At 46.5% G+C, this 22,378-nt stretch overlaps 1 protein-coding gene across 7 annotated transcripts in view; it reads right to left on the bottom strand.

Moving 5' to 3' along the window:
• Window positions 1-21,810, bottom strand: part of ZNF541 (zinc finger protein 541) — a 53,682-nt gene extending 31,872 nt beyond the window's left edge. For 3 of the 7 annotated variants that reach the window (XR_013409945.1, XM_077980473.1, XM_077980471.1), the window contains exons 1-3: window positions 21,612-21,810; window positions 20,285-20,432; window positions 3,233-3,637 (exon numbers count right to left, since the gene is read on the bottom strand). Coding sequence is in view for 4 of the 7 variants with exons in the window: in XM_077980473.1 (XP_077836599.1) it covers window positions 3,233-3,539 (307 nt within the window). In the remaining 3 variants the exon portion in view is untranslated. Of the gene's footprint in view, window positions 1-3,232; window positions 3,638-20,284; window positions 20,433-21,482; window positions 21,567-21,611 lie in introns of those variants that run through there. The other 4 variants (XM_028838980.2, XM_077980470.1, XM_077980472.1 and 1 more) reach the window with 4 other exon arrangements.
• Between the last annotated feature and the right edge of the window lie 568 nt (window positions 21,811-22,378).

Here is a 22,378-nt window from a genome sequence, read left to right on the forward strand (position 1 = left end):
CGCCCGTCTCGGCCTCCCAAAGTGCTGGGATTACAGGCTTGAGCCACCGCGCCCGGCCTGTTTGTTTGTTTATTGAGATGGAGCCTCATTCTGTTGCCCAGGCTAGAGTGTAATGGTGCCATCTTGGCTCACTGCAACCTCTGCCTCCCGGGTTCAAGTGATTCTCCTGCCTCAGCCTCCTGAGTAGCTGGGATTATAGACGCCTGCCACCATGCCAGGCTAATTCTTGTATTTTTAGTAGAGACGGGGTTTTGCCATGTTGGCCAGGCTGGTCTGAAACTTCTGGCCTCAAGCAATCATCCCACCTCAGCCTCCCAAAGTGCTGGGATTACAAAGTGTGTGAGCTACTGCACTCAGCCAAGGTGGCAAGTTTAGAAATAATTGTTTATCAGGGATGCTATGGAGATGGGACCCAAGAATTCAATGGGCCAGGGCATGGGAAAAGCAGGAGGCTGCTCTAAAGGATCCAAACGTGCAAATTCTCTGTGGCTCATGAGATGCAGTGTGACAGACACAGCAGAAGGGAAACTGGGCTGGGAGTCTTGAGGCCTAGACTCTCCTCCCAATCCTGCCTATGGCCATTTGTCATGGAACTTGCTTGGCCTTCATCTTTGTCCTCTGAGCAATTACTATAATGAGTAGTCAAATAACTCCAATAGTTCAAACAAGGAGAAACTGGGCTCCCTCAGGTGAAAGTCCTTAGCCCTATTCAGTCACTTTAAAATGCCTATTAAAGCAACTATTAAACTAGAAAACAAAACATTTCTAAAAATTGGCAAGGAGGCTGGGCACGGTAGCTTATGCCTGTAATCTCAGCACTTTGGGAGGCTGAGGAGGGTGGATCATGAGGTCAGGAGTTCGAGACCAGTCTGGCCAAGATGGTGAAACCCCACGTCTACTAAAAATACAAAAATTAGCCAGGCACGGTGGCGGGCGCCTGTAATCCCAGCTACTCGGGAGGCTGAGGCAGGAGAATCGCTTGAACCCGGGAGGCAGAGGTTGCAGTGAGCCAAGATTGCGCCACTGCACTCTAACCTGGTGACAGAGCAAGACTCCGTCTCAAAAAATAAATAAATAAATAACTTAACTAATTAATAAAATAAAATAAATTTTTAAAAAATTGCCTAGGACACTGAAAAACAGGCAAACAGAGGCACTAGCCTGGGAAGTCACTTCATCTTCTTAGAAAACAGTGTTATAAGGGCTCTATAGTTTTTTAACATTTATTTATTTGTTGAGACAGAGTCTTACTTTGTTGCCCAGCCTGGAGTACAATGACTCAGCTCACTGTAACCTCCACCTCCCAGATTCAAGCAATTCTCCTGCCTCAGCCTCCCGAGTAGCTGGGATTACAGGCACCCACCACCATGCCAGGTTAATGCTTTTTTTTTTTTTGAGACAGAGTCTTGCTCTGTCGCCCAGGCTGGAGTGCAGTGGCGCGATCTCTGCTCACTGCAAGCTCCGCTTGCTGGGTTCACACCATTCTCCTGCCTCAGCCTCCTGAGTAGCTGGGACTACAGGTGCCCGCCGCCACGCCCGGCTAATTTTTTGTATTTTTAGTAGAGATGGGGGTTTCACCATGTTAGCCAGGACGGTCTCGATCTCCTGACCTCGTGATCCGCCCGCCTCGGCCTCCCAAAGTGCTGGGATTACAGACGTCAGCCACCGCGCCTGGCCTTTTTTTTTTTTTTTTTTTTTTTTGAGATGGAGTCTTGCTCTTTCGCCAGGCTGGAGTGCAGTGGTGTGATCTGCCCGCCTCAGCCTCCCAAAGTGTTAGGATTATAGGCATGAGCCACCATGTCTGGCCAGAGCTATAAAATTATTTAATGCTCCGTCTGGGTAAACTGACTTTGAGGAAAATATTCAAAGAACTAATCCAAAAGGAAACTCAACATGTACAAAGTTGTTCACAGAAACACTTTAACAGTCCAAACAGCAAGAATATGGTCTAACAGTCCAATGGAATAGCTATTTCAGTGACCCTCAGTATGAAGGTCTACCTTCAATATGAAAGCAAATACACCAACTCTTACAACTTAAATGAAATTACATACATAATATTATCTCTGCAAGACTATGTATGTCTGACTTCACCTATGTGTTTAAAAATTTACAAGTGAGGTCAGGCATGGTGGCTCACACCTGTAGTCCCAAGCACTTTGGGAGGCCAAGGTGGGCAGATTGCTTGAGCTCAGGACTTTGAGACCAGACTGGGAAACATAGTAAAACCCCTTCTCTACTAAAAATACAAAAGTTAGCTGGGCATGGTGGCACACACTTGTAATCCCAGCTACTCAGGAGGCTGAGGCAGGAGAATCACTTGAACCTAGGAGGCAGAGGTTGCAGTGAGCCAAGATTGTGCCACTGCACTCCAGTCTAGGCGACAGAGAGAGACTCCGTCTCAAAAAAAAAAAAACAAACAAAAAACAAAAAACAACAACGAATATCTCTCCAGTGCTTTAAGGTCTATGAATTGTGTTTACAATAGTTCCTTCTTTCGTTTCACTCTGTGGGGAGGCAGAGAGGATGTTATTGTCCACCTGCTTTATGGATAAAGACACTGGGGTCTAAGAAGGTCTGACAACTAAAGATCAGAAGGGACAGGACCCCAGTTCATTCTGGAAATGTGAAATCAGCCTCTAGGGTGTGGTAATGGGAAGGAAAGTCTTTAGTAAATGCTAACATCTGCCCACACACTACACAAAAGATAAGGATATCCCCAAACACCTAAGTTTCTGAACATTATTCCCTAGAATGAGTGTTCTGTTTCCTTTACTAAGAATTGGGTGCCGAGAGTGGTGGCTCATGCCTGTAATCACACTACTTTGGGAGGCCGAGGTGGGAGGATCAGTTGAGGTCAGGAGTTCAAGACCAGCCTGGCCAATATGATGAAACCCCCTCTCTACTAAAAATACAAAAATTAGCCGGGCGTGGTGGTGGGCGCCTGTAATCCCAGCTACTTGGGAGGCTGAGGCAGGAGAATCACTTGAACCCGGGAGCCAGAGGTTGCAGTGAGCCGAGATCGTACCACTATACTCTGCCTAAAACAAAACAAAACAAAACAAAAAAAGAATTGGGAAACAATTCCCAAGTAGGAAAAAAGGTGACTGTTCCCTAAGTCACCTGTAGGAGAAAAAATTTTCTTAACCAATCCATGCAGAATCAGTCCCTAGCTGGCCACAGAAACTGTCGAACATTCTGCAGGGCCTTTCTACCCAGGTGACAGCCTCACCTTGTAAGGATGCCTGAGACTCCGAATCTGCATACTCCTCCAGCAGCTTCACAGAATCACTGTCCTTCCCCGAGTACAGGGACAGGGTGTCTAAGTTGTCCTCCAGCACCTCGCTGGACATGTCAGGCGTTGGGAGGTTGGGGTCCGGGTCCAAACCACTCAGGCCAGCATAGAGCAGGTCTCGCGTGTTGGGACCCAGATCCCGGTTGAGGGTGTCACTGCAGTTGAGCCCTTGGCTCTCTGAAAATGAAGGGAGGTGCATTTCTGATGGGAGGGCACCCTCGTCTCCAAGGCTGTACTGGTCCATGGCTCTCCACTGCCAGGTCTTGGCCAAGAGCTACTCTCCGGATAAGCAGAACCATGTAAGGAAACAGGGAGGAGAGAGCCCTTGATGGCAACTAATTCCTGAAAATGAAGCAGGAAGAATGAAGGTTATTAGGTGGCAAAACAGCATTGTGGGCAGAGCACAGACTTGCAATTCAAGCAGACCTCGATCTGGGTCTGTTCTCTGCCCCATAACAGTCATGTGGCTTTGTGCAAGTCACTTAAGCTCCACGAGCCCCAGGTGCCTCATCTGTAAACTGGGTGTAAGAGTACCTCCTTCACAAGGTTGTTGTGAGGAAGAAGTAAAAGTACTTCCAGCAACATGGTGGACTGAACTGACCTCTTCCTCCAGCTATAAACATATACATGTATAACAAAAGATAATTTTTTAACATATAGCCTCCGTCAAAAGACAGGAAAAATCCCAAGTGCCAGCAGCAACAAGAAAACTCAATGCTGGAAGTGTAAGCTCACGTAGGCCCCAGGGGAAAATCAGAATCAGATACAGGGCCTAGAGCCATTTGTCCAATATGGTGGCCACTAGCTCCATGTGGCTATGAAGTACTTGATTTTTCTTTTCATTTTTTACTGATATCAAATCAAAAATGGATAATATATTTATTTAAGATATGGGGTCTCACTATGGTGCCCAGGCTTGTCTTGAACTCCTAGGCTCATGTGATCCTCCCACCTTGGCCTCCCAAAGTGCTGGGATTACAGGCATGAACCAACACACATGGCCCTGTGAAGCACTTGAAATGTGATTGGCCTGAATTGGGACAGGCTGTGAGTATAAAATATAACCTGGATTTGGAAAACTTAGTACCAAAAAAATGTCAATTTAATAAGTTTCTATATAGATTAAATGTGGAATGATAATTTTTTTTTTTTTTTTTTTTTTTTGAGATGGAGTCTCATTCTGTCACCCAGGCTGGAGTACAGTGGCGGGATCTCAGCTCACTGCAACCTCCGCCTCCCAGGTTCAAGTGATTCTCCTGCCTTAGCATCCCGAGTAGCTGGGACTGACTACAGGCGCATGCCACCACACCCAGATAATTTTTGTATTTTTAGTAGAGATGGGGTTTCACCGTGATTCCCAGGCTGGTCTCAAACTCCTGACCTCAGGTGATCTACCTGCCTTGGCCTCCCAAAGTGGTGGGATTACAGGTGTGAGCCACTGCGCCCAGCCTGCAATGATAATATTTTCTATATAATGGGCTAAATGCAACATGTTATTAAAGTTAATTTCATCTACTTATCTTTATAATGTGGCTTCTAGGAAATTTAGATTATATATGGCTCATATTCTGTATTATCGAATGCTGCCCTGGAGGCTGGGACCTGGGATGATAACAGACATGTGGGAGAAGGAAACAGGGCCTTGAGTTCCCAGGCAGTGGAGGCCTGGTGCCCTGGAAGAGCTGAACTATCCACAGGAAAACTAAATAAATGAAAAGAAAAGCTTCACGCAAGTCTAGAAAAGCACCCCCAAGAACTAGAAAAAAATAGCACAGTGAGAGATAACAAAGCCGAGCATTCTACAAGTCTACAAAAGAATGACAATTACCCTGATGGCAAACTTCTCAACAGAAACAAGCCTCGAAGATAAGAATAAGAATATCATCAATGGACTAAGGACAAGTCAGCCAGCACTGAGCTCAACATACAGGCATGAGAGAGGGAGGGAGGAGGCTGGGTGCCAGGGTTCACACCTGTAACCTCAACACTTTGGGAGGCAGAGGAGGGACGATTGCTTGAGGCCAAGAGTTTGAGAGCAGCCTGGGCAACACAGCAAGACTGGCTTCTATAAAAAATTAAAATAGCCAGGCGCGGTGGCTCACGCCTGTAATCCCAGCACTTTGGGAGGCCGAGGTGGGCGGATCACAAGGTCAGTAGATCGAGACCATAGTGAAACCCCGTCTCTATTAAAAAATACAAAAAAGTAGCCAGGAGTGGTGGCGGGCGCCTGTAGTCCCAGCTACTCACAAGGCTGAGGCAGGAGAATGGCGTGAACCTGGGAGGCGGAGTTTGCAGTGAGCCGAGATCGCGCCACTGCACTCCAGCCTGGGCGACAGAGCAAGACTCCATCTCAAAAAAAAAAAAAAATTAAAATTAAAATAATAGCCAAGCATGGTGGCATCTATCTGTAGTCCCAGCTATTCAGAAGGCTGAGGCAGGACGATCACTTCAGCCTGGGAGCCTATAGACTTTTACACACAAGGCCTAAGAATCTACCTTATAGACGCTGGTCCAAAAAATGACTAAAAGTTTTGAGTCATTTGGGAAAAAAAAAAGAGATGATGATAACTTCATGCTTTTAAGTTTGCACACTAGAAGAATCTAAGTGTAACCACCAAGAGAAGAAAAATAAACCATATAACATCTAAACTAGTAGAATTTATTCCCCCCAAAATGGGTGGCGGGGGTTGGGGGAGTAGAGTTTACTTTAAAATACTGCAGGGAAAAGAGAGAAAAGACTCATAGTACTGTAATTAGGAATTAAAGAGGAAACACATCTCTAATGACCTTAGAAAAAATAAAAAGGATTATAAAAGAATACTATAAACAACTGTATTCAGACAATTTAAAAATTAGATAACTTAGATACATTAACTTAGTTATTTAAATTAGATACAACATATTAGATAACAGATTAAAATAGGCAAATTGCTAGAAATATACAAATTACCAAAACTGACTCAAGAAGAAACAGAATTTCTTTCTTTTTTTTTTGAGATGGAGTTTCGCTCTGTCGCCCAGGCTGGAGTGCAGTGGCGCAATCTCGGCTTGCTGCATCCTCCGCCTCCTGGGTTTAAGCAATTCTCTGCCTCAGCCTCCCGAGTAGCTGGGATTACAGGCACCCACCACCAGGACCAGCTAATTTTGTTTTGTATTTTTAGTAGAGACGGGTTTCACCATCTTGGCCAGGCTGATCTTGAACAGTGTCAGGAGACACTATGATCCACCTGCCTCAGCTTCCCACAGTGCTGGGATTATAGGCGTAAGCCACCGCGCCTGGCCAAGAAACAGAATTTCTGAATAGATCTGTGAGAAATAAAAGACTGGGTCAGGCACAGTGGCTCATGACTGTAATCCCAGCACTTTGGGAGGCCGAGGTGGGCAGATCACCTGAGGTCAGGAGGCTGAGGCACAAGAATCACTGAACAGTGGTTGTCTGTCTGTCTGACCTGTCAATGGCTCCCTGAAAGCCTAATGCAAAGATCTTGCCTTTTTTGTGCCTAACTTGGAACTCTCTGGGGTGCAGTGTGGCTATGTGCAGGGCGTTTGTTACAAACATTAAAGTCAAATGAACTAGACGCTGCAGCCTGGCACAAAAGATATTGACTGGGGCAAACAATTGACATGCTGAACGCCAGGGAGGAAAAGCTGGGAAGTTAGAAATAAAGGCTTTGAAAAATAAACCAGGTGCAGTGGTTCATGCCTGTTATCCCAGCATTTTGGGAGGCTGAGGCAGGTGAATCACCTGACATCAGGAGTTTGAGACCAGCATGGCCAAAGTGGCGAAACTGCGTCTCTACTAAAAACTCAAAAATTAGCTGGGCATGGTGGCAGGTGCCTGTAATCCCAGCTACTTGGAAGGCTCAGGCAGGAGAATCACTTGAACCTGGGCGGCGGAGGTTGCAATGAGCCGAGATTGTGCCACTGCACTCCAGCCTAGGAGACAAGGGCAAAATTCTGTCTCAAAAAAAAAAAAAAAAAAAATCCACAATGGCAGTTTCTTATAAAGCTAAATATAGTATTTTTTTCTGCATCTATTTGATGATTGTAATATATATATGTATAAAATCTTATCATACAATCCAGCAACTATACTCCTAGGCATCCACCCAACTGAGCTGAAAACTTCAGTCCCCACAAAAGCCTGCACACACATGTTTATAGCAGCTTTGTTCATAACTGCCCCAAACTGGAAGCAATCAAGACCTCAATAGGTGAATGGATCAACAAACTGTGGAACATCCAGACAATGGAATGCTCTTCAGCAATAGAAAACAATAAGCTATCAAGCCACAAAATGACATGGAGGAACCTTAAATGCACATTGCTAAGTGAAGGAAGCCAGTATGAAAACATTACATACTGAAAAAAAAGACAAGACTACATACTGTGAGACTCCAACTATATCACATTCTGGAAAAAGGAAAACTATAGAGACAATAAAAAGATTGGCAGTTGTGTGATTTGGTGGGTGAGGAGTGAAACTATTTTTGCATGATAATCTAATGGCGCATATCTGACATTATACCATAGTCAAAACCCACAAAACTATACAACACAGAGGCTGAGCTCTGGCTGGGTGTGGTGGCTTACACCTGTAATCCCAGCACTTTGGCCCAGGAGTTTGACACCAACCTGGATAACAATGTCAGACCCTGTCTCTATGAAAAAAAAATTTTTTTCATTAGCTGGGCATGGTGGCACGTGCTTGTGGTTTCAGCTACTTGGGAGGCTGAGGAGGGTGAATCGCTTGAGCCGGAGAGTTGGAGGCTGCAATGAGCTATGATTGCGCCACAGCACTCAAGTCTGGGCAACACAGCGAGACCCTGTCTCAAAATAATTAATTAATTTTTAAAAAAATTTAAAAACCCAAATGAATAAAAAAAGAGCTTCCACATATTCCTGGGAATTTAGAAGGCGTCATCTCAGGGTGGGCACATGTTTGGAAAGGACCAGAGAAGGCTTCCAAGCTCTCACCTCTGGCTGACCTTTGCTCTCTGCAGGCAGAGTGAAGGCGAAGGTAGGGTTGTTAACTGCCTGCCTGAGTGTGGAAGGAGTGCCGCGCTGCAAATACTGGAAGCTTTTTGGTTTTTGTTTTCTGTTTTGTTTTTTTTTTTTTGCTCCAGGAGTTTAAGGAGATCTCTGCTAGGTCACTAGCTGACCACAAAACTAACAGAACAGTCTACTGACCACACCCCACAAAGAACACAGTCTTTACAAAAATAGCTTAGAAAAGCCACCAAACAGTTACAACCCACAATAAGCAGCAACAACCAAGCCTGAGGACAGGGAAGAGAGGAAGGATCCCATTCCCAGAAAGACCAGACTGCAATATGCAAAATTGCATAAAACGCTGGGCACGGTGGCTCACACCTGTAATCCCAGCACTTTGGGAGGCCAAGGCGGGTGGATCACCTGAGGTCAGGAGTTCAAGACTGGCCTGGCCAACATGGCGAACCCCCGTACCTACTAAAAATATAAAAATTAGCGGCCGGGCCTGGTGGCTCAAGTTTGTAATCCCAGCACTTTGGGAGGCTGAGATGGGCGGATCATGAGGTCAGGAGATCGAGACTATCCTGGCTAACACAGTGAAACCCTGTCTCTACTAAAAAATACAAAAAAATAGCTGGGCGAGGTGGCGGGCGCCTGTAGTCCCAGCTACTCGGGAGGCTGAGGCAGGAGAATGGCGTGAACCCAGGAGGTGGAGCTTGCAGTGAGCGGCGATCGCGCCACTGCACTCCAGCCTGGGTGACAGAGCAAGACTCCATCTCAAAAAATAAACAAACAAATAAAAATTAGCTGGCTGTGGTGGCAGGCACCTGCAATCTCACCTACACGGGAGGCTGAGGCAGGAGAATTGCTTGAACTCGGGAGGTGGAGGCTGCAGCGAGCCAAGATCATGCCACTGCACTCCAGCCTGGGCAACAGAGTAAGGCTGTGTCTCCAAAAAAGACAAAAACAGGCCAGGCACAGTGGCTCAAGCCTGTAACCCCTGCACTTTGGGAGGTCTGGGAGGGCGGATAACTTGAGGTCAGTTGTTCAAGACCAGCCTGGCCAACATGGTGAAACCCCGTCTCTACTAAAAATACAAAAATTAGCTTGGTGTGGTGGTGTGCACCTGTAATTCCCGCTACTCAGGAGACTGAGGCAGGAGAATCGCTTGAATCCGGGAAGTGGAGTCTGCAGTGAGTTGAGAGTGTGACAGACTGAGACTCCATCTCAAAAAAACAAACAAAAACAAAAACAAAGAAACCGACAAAATGTCCAGTTTTCGAATCATGAAAGCTTGAGAAAAATGAGAAGGTCGAGTTTTCCAGCAAAAGTTTATGAGTCATGCAAACAAAGAAGCATGGCCCCTTCAGAGGGCTCTCTCACACAAATGGAATCAGATGACCTGTGACCTTCTGTGTCTGGCTTCTTTCACTAAGCACAGCGTTTTCAAGGTTCACCCATATTGCAGCACATGTCACTCCTCCATTTTTTCCAGGGCTGAATAAGGTTCCCCTGTCTAAAGAGACCACATTGTGTTTATCTGCTGTCCTGTTGATCAACGTTTGGGTTGCTTCCATTTTTGGGCTATTGTGAAAAATTCTGCTCACACCTAGATGTTTAAGAAATGCTTCATGACTCACTGATAATAAATCTAGTGCATATTGGAATAACGGGAGTTTGGGACTAGATTTCTAGGCCACCAGTTTCTGCTTTCTAATAACTTTTCATGTTGATATGTAATAGAACCACTGCACCTGCAATGTCTGTGTTGCATGTTATCTGTCTATCTGCGTGTCTGTGTGTATGCAGCCTATTGAGGCAGCAAAAATTTAAAGTCAGATACCGTAATCCCATATACAACTCTGAGACCCAACTGAATTTCAGAATTTGAGGGGGTTTTAGAAGTGTAAATCAATGCATACCCTGTATTTTAAGTAACCTCCAGTGGGGTTTGGGGCAGTACTTGGTAACCAAATGATTATTTCTGCATCATTACCTATGACCACTCAGCGTACGTGAAATAAAGGCTGTGAAAAGCAACATGTAAGGTCAGGTTTGGCCACCAGATGATATTTGAGATGCCACAGGATTCTCAGAGCTTTTTGGGTTTCCAGAAAATCAGGGAGAGGAGTGTGGCTCTGTAAGCCAAATTCACATTCCACCAATTCCACAGTTTCTGCTACAGTGCTGCTATAAACTGTTTTCACTACTCCATGATGGGAAAAAACCCATCTCCTCCTGCATCTCCCAGTAATAAAAACAAGTGAATAAAAATAATATATATATATATTTTTGAGACAGAGTCTTGCTCTGTCCCCTAGGCTGGAGTATAGTGGCGCAATCTTGGCTCACTGTAACCTCTGCCTCCTGGGTTCAAGTAATTCTCCTGTCTCAGCCTCCGAGTAGCTGGGATTACAGGGACCCACCACCATGCCCGGCAAATTTTTGTACTTTTAGTAGAGATAGGGTTTCACCATTTTGGTCAGGCTGGTCTCAAACTCCTGACCTCAGGTGATCCACCGGCCTCGGCCTGCCAAAGTGCTGGGATTACAGGCCATGAACCACCGCGCCTGGCCTAAAAATCGTATTTATTAAGCACTTTCTCCACGTTGGGTATCATACCAAGTGCTTTATATGCATTAACTTACTTCTCACAAAAACCTAGGTTGTAGTATTACTTCCCTTTTACAAATAAGGAAAGAGAGATTAATTTGTCCAAAGTCAAAACCTAACAGCCAGATCTTAAATCCAGATATTTTGACATTAGCACTAATGGTCTTGCCTGTTACACAGTACTGATTCCCTATAAACTAAACTGTATACTGCACTGCTCCTATTAAACTACAAAACACATAAGGTGCTGGGTCAGGGGAAGAATGTCTCTGGACTCCCCAAGGCCATATCACCTGCTTTCCAATATACTCCCATAGTCCATAGAACAAATTGGTCGGGTTACTACCTCAGACAGGCAAGCCAAAAATCCAAAAGCCATGCTTTGATATTTATATCCTTCTCCAGACAGTAAAGCAAAACCCCCTCTGCCGATACTGAGCTTCCTTTTACTCTGTCAACAAATCAATTCAACAAGTTTTAGCACCTTCTAGGTACAAAACTCCCTGCTAGTCCTTGCGAGGCAGAGTTTACAGTCTCCTGCAACCCGGCAGACATTCCCAAGGACCCAAATACTCTTTCCAAGAATTTTATCATTTTGTGTTTTCATTTAAATGCTCAACATCTGTAACGATCAGGGAAATGCAAATCAAAACCACAGTGGTTATGATACCACCTTACTCCTGCAAGAACGGCCATAATCAAAAAATCAAAAAATAACAGATGTTGGCATGGATGCGGTGAACAGGAAACCTTTCTACACTGCTGGTGGGAATGTAAACTAGTACAGCCACTATGGAAAACAGTGTGGAGACTCCTTTAAGAACTAACAGTGGAACTACCATTTGATCTAGCAATCCCACTCCTGAGTATCTACTCAGAGAAAAGAAGTCATTATACGAAAAAGATACTTGCACACACGTTTAGAGCAGCACGATTTGCAATTGCAAAAATATGGAACCAGCCCAAATGCCCACCATCAATCAAGGAGTGGATAAAGAAATATATATATATATATATATATATATATATATATATATATATATGACGGAATACTACTCAGCCATAAAAAGGAACGAAATAATGGCATTCGCAGCAACCTGGATTGAACTGGAGACTATTCTTCTTCTAAGTGAAGGAACTCAGGAATGGGAAATCAAACATCGTATGTTCTCACTTTATAAATGAGAGCTAAGCTGTGAGGATTAACGGTATAAAAATGATACAATGGACTTTAGGGACTCAGGGGGGAAAGGGTGGGAGGGGGTGAGGGATAAAAGACTACAAATTGGGTTAAGTGTATACTGCTTGGGTGATGGGTGCACCAAAATCTTACAAATCATGACTAAAGAACTTACTCATATAACTGAATACCACCTATTCTCCCAAAATCTATCGAAATAAAAAATTAAAAAAAGAAAAACCCAGTACATCTGGATCATTAGAGGACTCCCTTGTAACTGAGTACTACCATGTGGTTTCAATGCCTGGGTGTGTTTATGATCGCACTCATGCCAAAAAGGACTACTTTAATTGCTTCAGGCTAACAAGAAGAGGATAGAGGGGGATTTAGCTCATAATAAGGCCTTTGGGCTCTACTAGAGGCCAGCTGGCATCACAGTACAAACGGAGGTTTTGCTGCAGTTCAAATTGAGACAAGGGATGGGAGAATTGAGACCTCACAGGGCCTGCTAAACCCAAAAGGGCCCAGGGTGGCAGTCAGCAAAGTAATTGTTTCAAGGGGCAGTTAAGTTTCAGGAAATGGTATCCCTCTCATTAAATTAATGTTTGTAATTCAAATTACATCGGTTTGGTAGATTTGTTTGTATTTAATTTGCAAATTGATTTTGGCTTTATAGCTGCACAGGAAATGTACGCTTTAGGAACTTATGCCTTGTTCTATCATCATTGATGCCTTAATAGTTTTAAAACAATTTAAGTCAACATTGGGGATCTGAAGCAATTTTTAATTTTTTTTCTTTTAAAGAAATGCTCTCAGCCCGGTGCAGTGGCTCACGTCTGTGATCCCAGCACTTTGGGAAGCTGAAGTGGGCGGATCACTTGAGGTCAGGAGTTCGAGACCAGACTGGCCAACATGGTGAAACCCCGTCTCTACTAAAAATAACAAAATTAGCCGGGCATGGTGGCGGGTGTCTGTAACCCCAGCTACTCAGGAGGCTGAGGCCCAAGAATCTCTTGGACCCGCGAGCCAAGATTGTGCCACTGCACTCCAGCCTGGGTAACAGAGTGAGACTTCATCTCAAAAAAAAAAAAAAAAAAAAAAAAGGGCCATCATTCCATGACTGGTGGGGATGGGGGGGAATCAAGGGATTCTCCTATGAAATGCTACGACCCTTTGGGAAAGTAACCTATCATAAGATTCTAGACAGTAGAAGTAAATCCACAATAGATAAATAATATTTACTGTGGTGTTGTTTGGAGGGGAGGGATCAATCTGAATGCCCATCTGATTTACAAATATATTTCATTTAGTCTGCAATATATTTAAATATATTTCAATTAGTTATTCAGTTAAAAAATAGATGGGGCCACGTACGGTGGCTCACGCCTGTAAACCCACCAGTTTGGGAGGCCAAGGCGGGCAGATTACCTGAGGTCAGGAGTTCAAGACCAGCCTGACCAATATAATGAAACCCCATCTCTATCAAAACCACAAAAATTAGCTGGGCGTGGTGGCATTTGCCTGTAGTCCCAGCTACTCAGGAGGCTGAGGCAGGAGAATTTGTTGAACCCGGGAGGCGGAGGTTGCAGTGAGTCGAGATCATGCCACTGCACTCCAGCCTGGTGACAAAGCCAGACTCCATCTCAAAAATAAATAAGTAAATAAAATAAAACAAAAAACAGAAAAATAGATGGAGAGAGCACTAGAGCATCACTATCCAAAAGTACTTCCTGTGTTACTCAGCCTGCACTGCCCAATACTGCAGTCTCTAGCCACGTGCAGCAAGTGAGCACAGAAATGCAGTGTTACTCAGCCTGCACTGCCCAGTACTGCAGTCTCTAGCCACGTGCAGCAGGTGAGCACAGAAATGCAGCTAACACCCCGAGGAACTAAACTCTTTATTTTATTTGCTAAATTTATTTATTTATTTAGAGACGAAGTCTCACTCTGTCACCCAGGCTGGAGTGTAGTGGTGCAATCTCAGCTCACTGCAAACTCCACCTCCCGGGCTCAAGTGATTTTCCTGCCTCAGCCCCCCAAGTAGCTGGGGATTACAGGTGCCCGCCACCATGCCCACCTAACTTTTGTATTTTCAGTAGAGATGGGGTTTCACCATGTTGGCCAAGCTGGTCTCGAACTCCTTACCTCAAATGATCAGCCCTCCTCAGCTTCCCAAAGTGCTGGGATTACAGGCGTGAGCCACCGCGCCCGGCCAGTTAAACTTAAACAGGTACTAGCGGCTAATGGCTACCACATCACACGCTGCAAATCTAGAGATTTCTCATTCAACTTAGGCTTTCTAACTTCTATTTAAAAATCTGAAACAAAAAATCAGAAGATCTGTCAATGCTGAGTCCACATTCCTGCAAGGCAACAATTGGTTGAGCTGAGAAGCTGCAGCCACCTTTAGACAGGGCATGCAACGCTCCACTTTGCCACAGCCCCCACCACTCCCTGTTCTCCCACAGTCTCTCAGCTCACTGATTTCTGTGCCCTGCCAGGCCTCTGGAGGCATCTGAGTTTATGACTCTCCAAATGAAACCCTCCAAACTCAGGCTTACATGTCACCTCCACTATAGAGAACACTCCCAACATAACAAAGTCTGAGATTAATTTCTCCCTCCTCTAAACCCTGACAAGCACTTGTGTAACAATCCACTTAACATTTATTCTAAATTATCTAAGAAGTTAATCATCTTTAAAGTTCTATTTTTCCCAGACTCTGAGCTCTAGGATGGCTGGGACTCGGCGTTAGGTGTCTAAACTTCTCACAGTATCTTGCCTAGCACAGAACTTTGATCACAGAAGGCTCTCAGCATCCTTTTCATTCATGAGTGACAGAATTCCATTGTGCCACCTCTTTTCCTCTTTGAAAAGCTCCAACCACTGTTCTGCCACCATTCCCCCCACCTCCCAAGCACCACCTTCTACCTTCTTTCTCTGCATCCATGTTACCAAGGAGAGGGTCATCAAGTCTGAGTAACAGCAGGTGCTTGGGAGTTGAGAAGAGTGACTTGCAGCTTTCACCCTAGCTATGCAATTTCCTTTATTTTATTGTATCTTATGTTATCTTATCTTATTTTATTTTATTTTTGAGACAGGGTCTCACTCTGTCATCCAGGCTGGAGTGCAGTGGCGTGATCTTGGCTCATGGAACCTCCACCTCCCAGATTCAAGCGATTCTCCCATCTCAGCCACCTGAGTAGCTGGGCTTGCAGGCATGCACCACCACACCTGGCTAATTTTTGTATTTTTAATAGAGACAGGGTCTTGCCATGTTGGCCAGGCTGGCCTCGAACTCCTGCCTTCAAGCAATCCACCCTCCTCGGCCTCCCAAAGTGCTGGCATTACAGGCTCGAGCCACTGCACCCAGCCTGCAATTTCCTTCCTTATTTTCCCACTCCAATTTTTTTTTTTTCCCTGAGTCGGAGTCTGTTTCTGTCACTCAGGCTGGAGCGCAATGGCATGGCCTTGACTCACTGCAACCTCCCCCTCCCGGGTTAACGTGATTCTCCTGCCTCAGCCTTCCGAGTAGCTGAGACTACAGGCGCACACCACCACACTCAGATAATTTTTGTAGTTTTAGTAGAGACAAGGGTTGCACTACGTTGGCCAGGCTGGTCTCAAATTCCTGACCTCATGATCCACCCACCTCAGCCTCCCAAAGTGCTGGTATTACAGGCGTGAGCCACTGCACCCAGCCTCCACTCCAAATATTATTGTAAACTATAGACCCTTTGGCCTACACAGTGTTTCCACAAATTGGATTAGTCACCATTTTTTTTCAAATGGGGAGATTTCACCTTCCTATATGGATTTCTGGTTTCTCTTGAAAATGATTAGATTTGACATTCCTTCACAGTTAACAACAAAGTAGACTTGAGGGACAAATGGCATTTCTAGAAAGGGCTTACGGTCTCCAGTTTTCCCAGCCCTCACTAATCTTCCTGCCTGGCCCTTATAATATTCATTATTGAATAATAACAGTGAACATTTATTGAGGCTTTATGACATGCCAGGTATTCATGTAATCACTTATATATCATCATATTTAATTCCCACAATACTTCTTTGAGGCATGTACTGTATTATTAACCCTATTTCACCAATGAGGTAAATAGTCCAGAGAAGTTGAGTAACTTGCCCAAAACCAGAGTTAGGATTCAACCCTGGGTAGTATAATTTTGAAAGCCTTACCCTTGGCTACTCCACTATGCTATTATTACACACTTGAGACTGGGACTCCTGCTTCACACTCCGTGCCTACATTCTTAAGTAGAACAATCAATAAAGACTTCCAGCTGGACAAGACGGTTCTCACCTGTAATCCCGGCACTTTCTGAGGCCTAGGTAGGAGGATTGCTTGAGTCCAAGAGTTCAAGACCAGCCCAGGCAACAAAGTGAGACCCTCCCCCTCCCATCACTACAAAAAAATTAAAAACTAGCCAGGTGTGGTGGTGCACACCTGTGGTCCCAGCTACTCGGGAGGCTGAAGCAGAAGGATTGCTTGATGTTGGGAGGTCGAGGCTCCAGTGAGCCATGATCATATCACAGCACTCCAGCCTGGGCAAAGAGCAAAACCCTGTCTCAAGAAAAGAAAGGAGAAAAGAAAAGAGCAAAGCAAAGCAAAGCACAAAGACTCCCTCCTACAGTCATGTAACCAATATCTAATCTTAACCAGAAGGTAAAGTTGTTTTCTCTGGCCGGGCACGGTGGCTCATGCCTCTAATCCCAGCACTTTGGGAGGCCAAGGTGGGCAATTCAGTTCAAGACTAGCCTGGCCAACATGGTGAAACCCCGTATCTATTAAAAATACAAAAAATTAGCTGGGCGTGGTGGTGCGCCTGTAATCCCAGTTACTTGGGAGGCTGAGGCAGGAGAATCCCTTAAATCCACGAGGAGGAGGTTGCAGTGAGCTGAGATCGTGCCACTGCACTCCAGTATGGGTGACATAGTGAGACTCCATCTCAAAAAAAAAAAAAAGAAAAAGAAAAAGAAAAATCAGAAGGATACTTTCAAAGGAAAATCCATACACAGAGTTAACTGAAGTAGGAAACACACATCAAAGTTTCTCCCCAAAAGCTGATCCTAGCAGAATATGCAAACAAACCCTAAAACCTAGAAGAGCAATTTTCATGGTTAGGTGAATGGGGGGACCCTTTGGGGTCCTCAAGAATCTTTTGGGGAGTATGCCATATCAAAACTATTTTCATAATTACATTCAGACATTATCTGCCTTTTTCACTCTCAGTGAAGCTTTCCAGAGGCTACAAGATATGTGGTATCTCAAGAGACTGAATGAAGAGGTAGGGAGGAGAATTCAGATGACTGTGAAAATATAAATCAATGCCACTCGTCTAAATTTTTCTGCAACAGTTTTTTAATTTAAAAAGTCTTGCTGGGCGTGGTGGCTCAAGCCTGTAATCCCAGCACTTTGGGAGGCCGAGACGGGTGGATCACGAGGTCAGGAGATCAAGACCATCCTGGCTAACACGGTGAAACCCCGTCTCTACTAAAAAATACAAAAAACTAGCTGGGCGAGGTGGCGGGCGCCTGTAGTCCCAGCTACTCGGGAGGCTGAGGCAAGAGAATGGCGTAAACCCGGGAGGTGGAGCTTGCAGTGAGCTGAGATCCGGCCACTACACTCCAGTCTGGGCGACAGAGCGAGACTCCGTCTCAAAAAAGTCTTTTGGGCGAGGCGCAGTGGCTCACACCTGTAATCCCAGCACTTTGGGAGGCCAAGGCAGGTGGATCATGAGGTCAGGAGATTGAGACCATCCTGGCTAACAATGTGAAATCCTGCCTCTACTAAAGATACAAAAAATTAGCCAGGCATGGAGGCGGGAGCCTGTAGTCCCAGCTACTTGGGAGGCTGAGGCAGGAGAATGGCGTGAACCTGGGAGGCGGAGCTTGCAGCAAGCCGAGATCGCGCCACTGCACTCCAGCCTGGGTGATGGAAGTCCATTTTGGCTGGGGGTGGTGGTTCATGCCTGTAATCCCAGCACTTTGGGAGGCCAAGGCAGGCAGATCACTGGAGGCCAGGAGTTTGAGACCAGTCTTGCCAACATGGTGAAACCCCAACTCTACTAAAAATACAAAAATTAGCTGGGCATGGTGGTGGGCACCTGTAATCCCAGGTACTCAGGAGGCTGAGGCATGAGAATCACTTGAACCTGGGAGGTAGAGTTTGCAGTGAGCTGAGATAATGCCACTTCACTCCAGTGTGGGCGATAGAGCAAGACTCAGTCTTTAAAAAAAAAAAAAAAGCTCATTTTGTTATTTTGTTTATATATAATGGGTTTATTATTGCCTTTCTAAAATCAATTATTTTGAAAGTTTATTAGTTTAAACTTCTAACACAGCAAATGCAAGTAGATAAAGTTTACATAAACAAAAATTCTCTACAGCCTTCAATAATTTTTAAGTGCAAAGGGGTCTTAAGAGCAAAAGTTTTAAATTAGCCAGGCGTGGTAGCACGCATCTGTAGTCCCAGCTACTTGGGAGGCTAAGACAGGAGAACTGCTTGAACCCGAAAGGCAGAGGTTGTGGTGAGCCAAGATTGCACCACTGCACTCCAGCCTGGGCGACAGAGCGAGACTCCATCTCAAAAAAAAAGCAAATGTTTCAGAACTGCTGTTCCAATAAGAAAAAGTCCTGCATGTACACATATGCCCAAGCAGACGTGCATCTAACAGAAAGTAACTCGAAACTGAAAATTCCAAAGTGGTGGCTGGCAGGCATATAAGTTCCCTATGCTACCTTTTTTTTTTTTTTTGAGATGGAGTCTCACTCTGTCACCCAGGTTGGAGTGCAGTGGCACGATCTCCGCTCGTTGCAAGCTCTGTCTCCCAGGTTCACGCAATTCTCATGCTTCAGCCTTCCCAGTAGCTGGGACTACAGGCACCTGCCACCACACCCAACTACTATTTTGTATTTTTAGTAGAGACAGGGTTTAACCATGTTGACCAGGGCTGGTTTCAAACTCCTGACCTCAGGTGATCTGCCCGCCTCCACCTCCCAAAGTGCTGGGATTATAGGCATGAGCCACTGTGCCCGGCCTACACTGTCTTAATTCTTAAATTACCAAATGTGTTACTAGCATTTAAAAATCAGAAGGTTGGCCGGGCGCGGTGGCTCAAGCCTGTAATCCCAGCACTTTGGGAGGCTGAGGCTGGTGGATCACGAGGTCAGGAGATCGAGACCATCCTGGCTAACATGGTGAAACCCTGTCTCTACTAAAAATACAAAAAACTAGCCGGGCGCGGTGGCGGGCGCCTGTAGTCCCAGCTACTCGGAGGCTGAGGCGGGAGAATGGCGTGAACCCGGGAGGCGGAGCTTGCAGTGAGCCGAGATCGCGCCACTGCACTCCAGCCTGGGTGACAGAGTGAGACTCCGTCTCAAAAAAAAAAAAATAAATTAAAAAATAAAAAAAATAAAAAAAAATAAAAATCAGAAGGTTTCAGGTGGGCGCGGTGGCTCATGCCTGTAATCCTAGCACTTTGGGAGGCCGAGGTGGGTGGATCACAAGGTCGGGAGTTCAAGACCAGCCTGGCCAACATAGTGACACCCTGTCTCTACTAAAAATATAAAAAAAAAATTAGCTGGGCCTGGTGGCAGGTGCCTGTAATCCCAGCTACTAGGGAGGCTGAGGCAGAGAATTGCTTGAACCCAGGAGGTGGAGGTTGCAGTGAGCTGAGATCAACCACTGCAATCCAGCCTGGGCGACAGAGCAAGACTCCGTCTCAAAAAAAACAAAACAAACAAACAAAAATCAGAATAAACCAAAAACTAAGGATAGTTTTCTGGCCTTTTCTCAAAGAAATCAAAAGTTCTGGCAACACTGGCCTGGCATTTCCACTGACTGGCATCACTTGGATGGGACATACAATCTTTGGTTCACCACAATCCTTACTTCTTCCGTTTACCTGTGCCTTACGTGTAAATATCGGAGTTGCTACCCTGAGCTAGGGAAGGAAAAACGTTTTTTTCAATAAATGTCAATAAAGAAACACACATCAATCTGTCTGCACTCCTCCTAACTGGTCAACATGCACAATAAACAGCCCTTTTCCCTATTTGACTTCTCCAAAGCAGTAACTTCTATGATCTCACCATTAGTACGGGCTTTGGGATTGCTTAGAAACCCTCTTGAAAAAGAAAGACATCTATCCAACAAAGCAGATGTGCAAAGGAAGGAAACTCACCAGAAGGGCAAGTAAGTGAATCTCCAGGGAACAGGAGGACCCCCGTTTAGGCCCCACAGGGAGGGGGTTCAGGTGACAAGCAGACCATTGGATATGTCCTCCTGGAACGCTGAGTGGTAAATGCAGGACACTCTCAATTTCTTTTGCCCTGAAAGCAGGTGGTGGGAAGGAAGAAGCAGTCAGGACTTGGGTCGCAAAGAAACAAGAACACAGATGTGAAATTGGAGAAGAGTAACAATTTTTGGAAGAAGGCAGAAAGCAGTATCAACAGGGGAGATGTGAGTGGGGAGGAAAGGTTTTTTTGATAAGAGGAAATAATTGTTCCTTCTTTCCTTATTTCTCCCCCCTGGGAAGAGACCTAGAGAATTTTACTGGGAGAAGCTTAATTAGGGCAGAACTGGTGATAAAAGAAGGATATTTGCGGGACTGTTGGGGGTAGGGGAGGAGGACTGAAAATATAAACATTAGACGAGAGAGAAACTGGAAGGAATGAGTTGGTTTGTTCTAAGTGAAAAGGTATTCCAAAAAGGGGCACTCTAGGTGTGAAGAAAAAAAATTTGCTGGAAAGTGATCCTGAATGGATGAAAAAAAAAAAAAAAAACTGGATTAATTTATTTTCTTTTTTTGGCGCTAAAGGAAGTTCCTTAAAGGAGGGGGAGGGGCATGTCAAGGAAGGGAGGAGATTTGGAGTTTTGCTGGCAGATCCTAAAACGGGACAAATCTGGGTGCCCCAAGGTGGGACTATGGAGGAGGAAGGGGGGTTTTGAGCAGAAGGGGCCTGGAAGGGGTCAGCGAATGCAAGGCTGAGATGCAGAAGGTGCGGAGGTCGGGTAGGGCCCGCGGCGCGAGCTGGGGGGCTGCGAGGGGGCAGTTGAGGCCCGGGGGGACGGAGTGGGAAAGAAAAGGGGGTGCAGCGGGCCAGGGGCTCCTGAGGAGGGTCTTCTCCAAGGGGGAAGGGCCTGTGGGGTGCAGCGGGGCCCGGAGCTGTTGGGATGCAGAAGGTGCGTGCGTGACGCGGGGTGAGGGGCGCCCGCCGCTCCTGCTGCGCCCCTCGAAAGGCAGACGGGGCCCCCTAAAAAAAGAAATAAAGAAACGAATGAGATTGTAAAAAGGGGGAGGGACTGAAAAAGGAGGAAAGAATAAGAATGGGGGATAGGGAGGAAAGGGAGGGGCAGGGGCAGCAGCAACCGGGTTTTACCCGCCCCCGGGGGCTCGCGCGCCGGGCCTCGCGCCTGGCGCCTCGCGGGGCTCCCAGCGGCCTCCCGCCTTCCCCGCGCCGCCCGGAGCGCACGCGCAGGCCGGCCCACCCCCGGATCTCCTCGCTCACACGCGGCGCGGGCGCGCGTACGTGACCGCGGGCCACCTCACGCCTCCCAGAGCGGCCTCGCGCCCGCCGCGCACCGCCCGGGCTCCCGGCGCGTGCCTCCTGGCCGCGCGCTCTCGGCTGCTCCTCCGAGGGGCGGGGCTTGCCGCGGGCGGGAAAGGAGGCGGTTGGTCGCCATTTTGGGAGGAGGGCGGTTGAGGGCGGAGAGTGAGAAGAGGGAACCGGGGAGGGGCGGCGGGGGGAGGGGCCAGTCCCCCAGGATCCGCACCCGGAGGCCGAGAGTCCCGGGAGCCTCTGCTCCAGCCATTGTTCCTAGTGGGCGGTGTTAGAACGCGGTGGCGGCAGCTGGGTGGCTGCCCCCAGTCCGGAGGGGCCTCTCTGAGCAGCGTCCTGGTGCTGGGGAGGACGTATAGTCTGTTTCCCGGGACCCTGTCGCGAGCGCGGGAGTCTCTGGGGGTCTCTTCTGCCTGGCGGGTGGGGGAGATGTGGGGCGAGCTGCTCCTCCCTTTTTTTTTTTAATTAATTTTTTTCAGAGACAGGGTCTCTCCCAGTCCCCCAGGCTGTGATCACGGCTTCCGCACCCTCACCTTCCTGGGCTCACGAGATCCTCCTGCCTCAGTCTCTCGAGTAGCAGGAACCACAGGCGGGCGCGGCCACACCCTGCCAATTTTTACATTTTTTAGAGATAGGTCTCGCCATGTTGCCCAGGCTGGTCGGGTTCCCTTGGGCTCAAGCGATCCTCCCACCTCAGTCTCCCAAAGCATTGGGAT

Source organism: Macaca mulatta, chromosome 19 (assembly GCF_049350105.2).
Source record: "Macaca mulatta isolate MMU2019108-1 chromosome 19, T2T-MMU8v2.0, whole genome shotgun sequence".
Lineage (NCBI taxonomy): Eukaryota > Metazoa > Chordata > Mammalia > Primates > Cercopithecidae > Macaca > Macaca mulatta.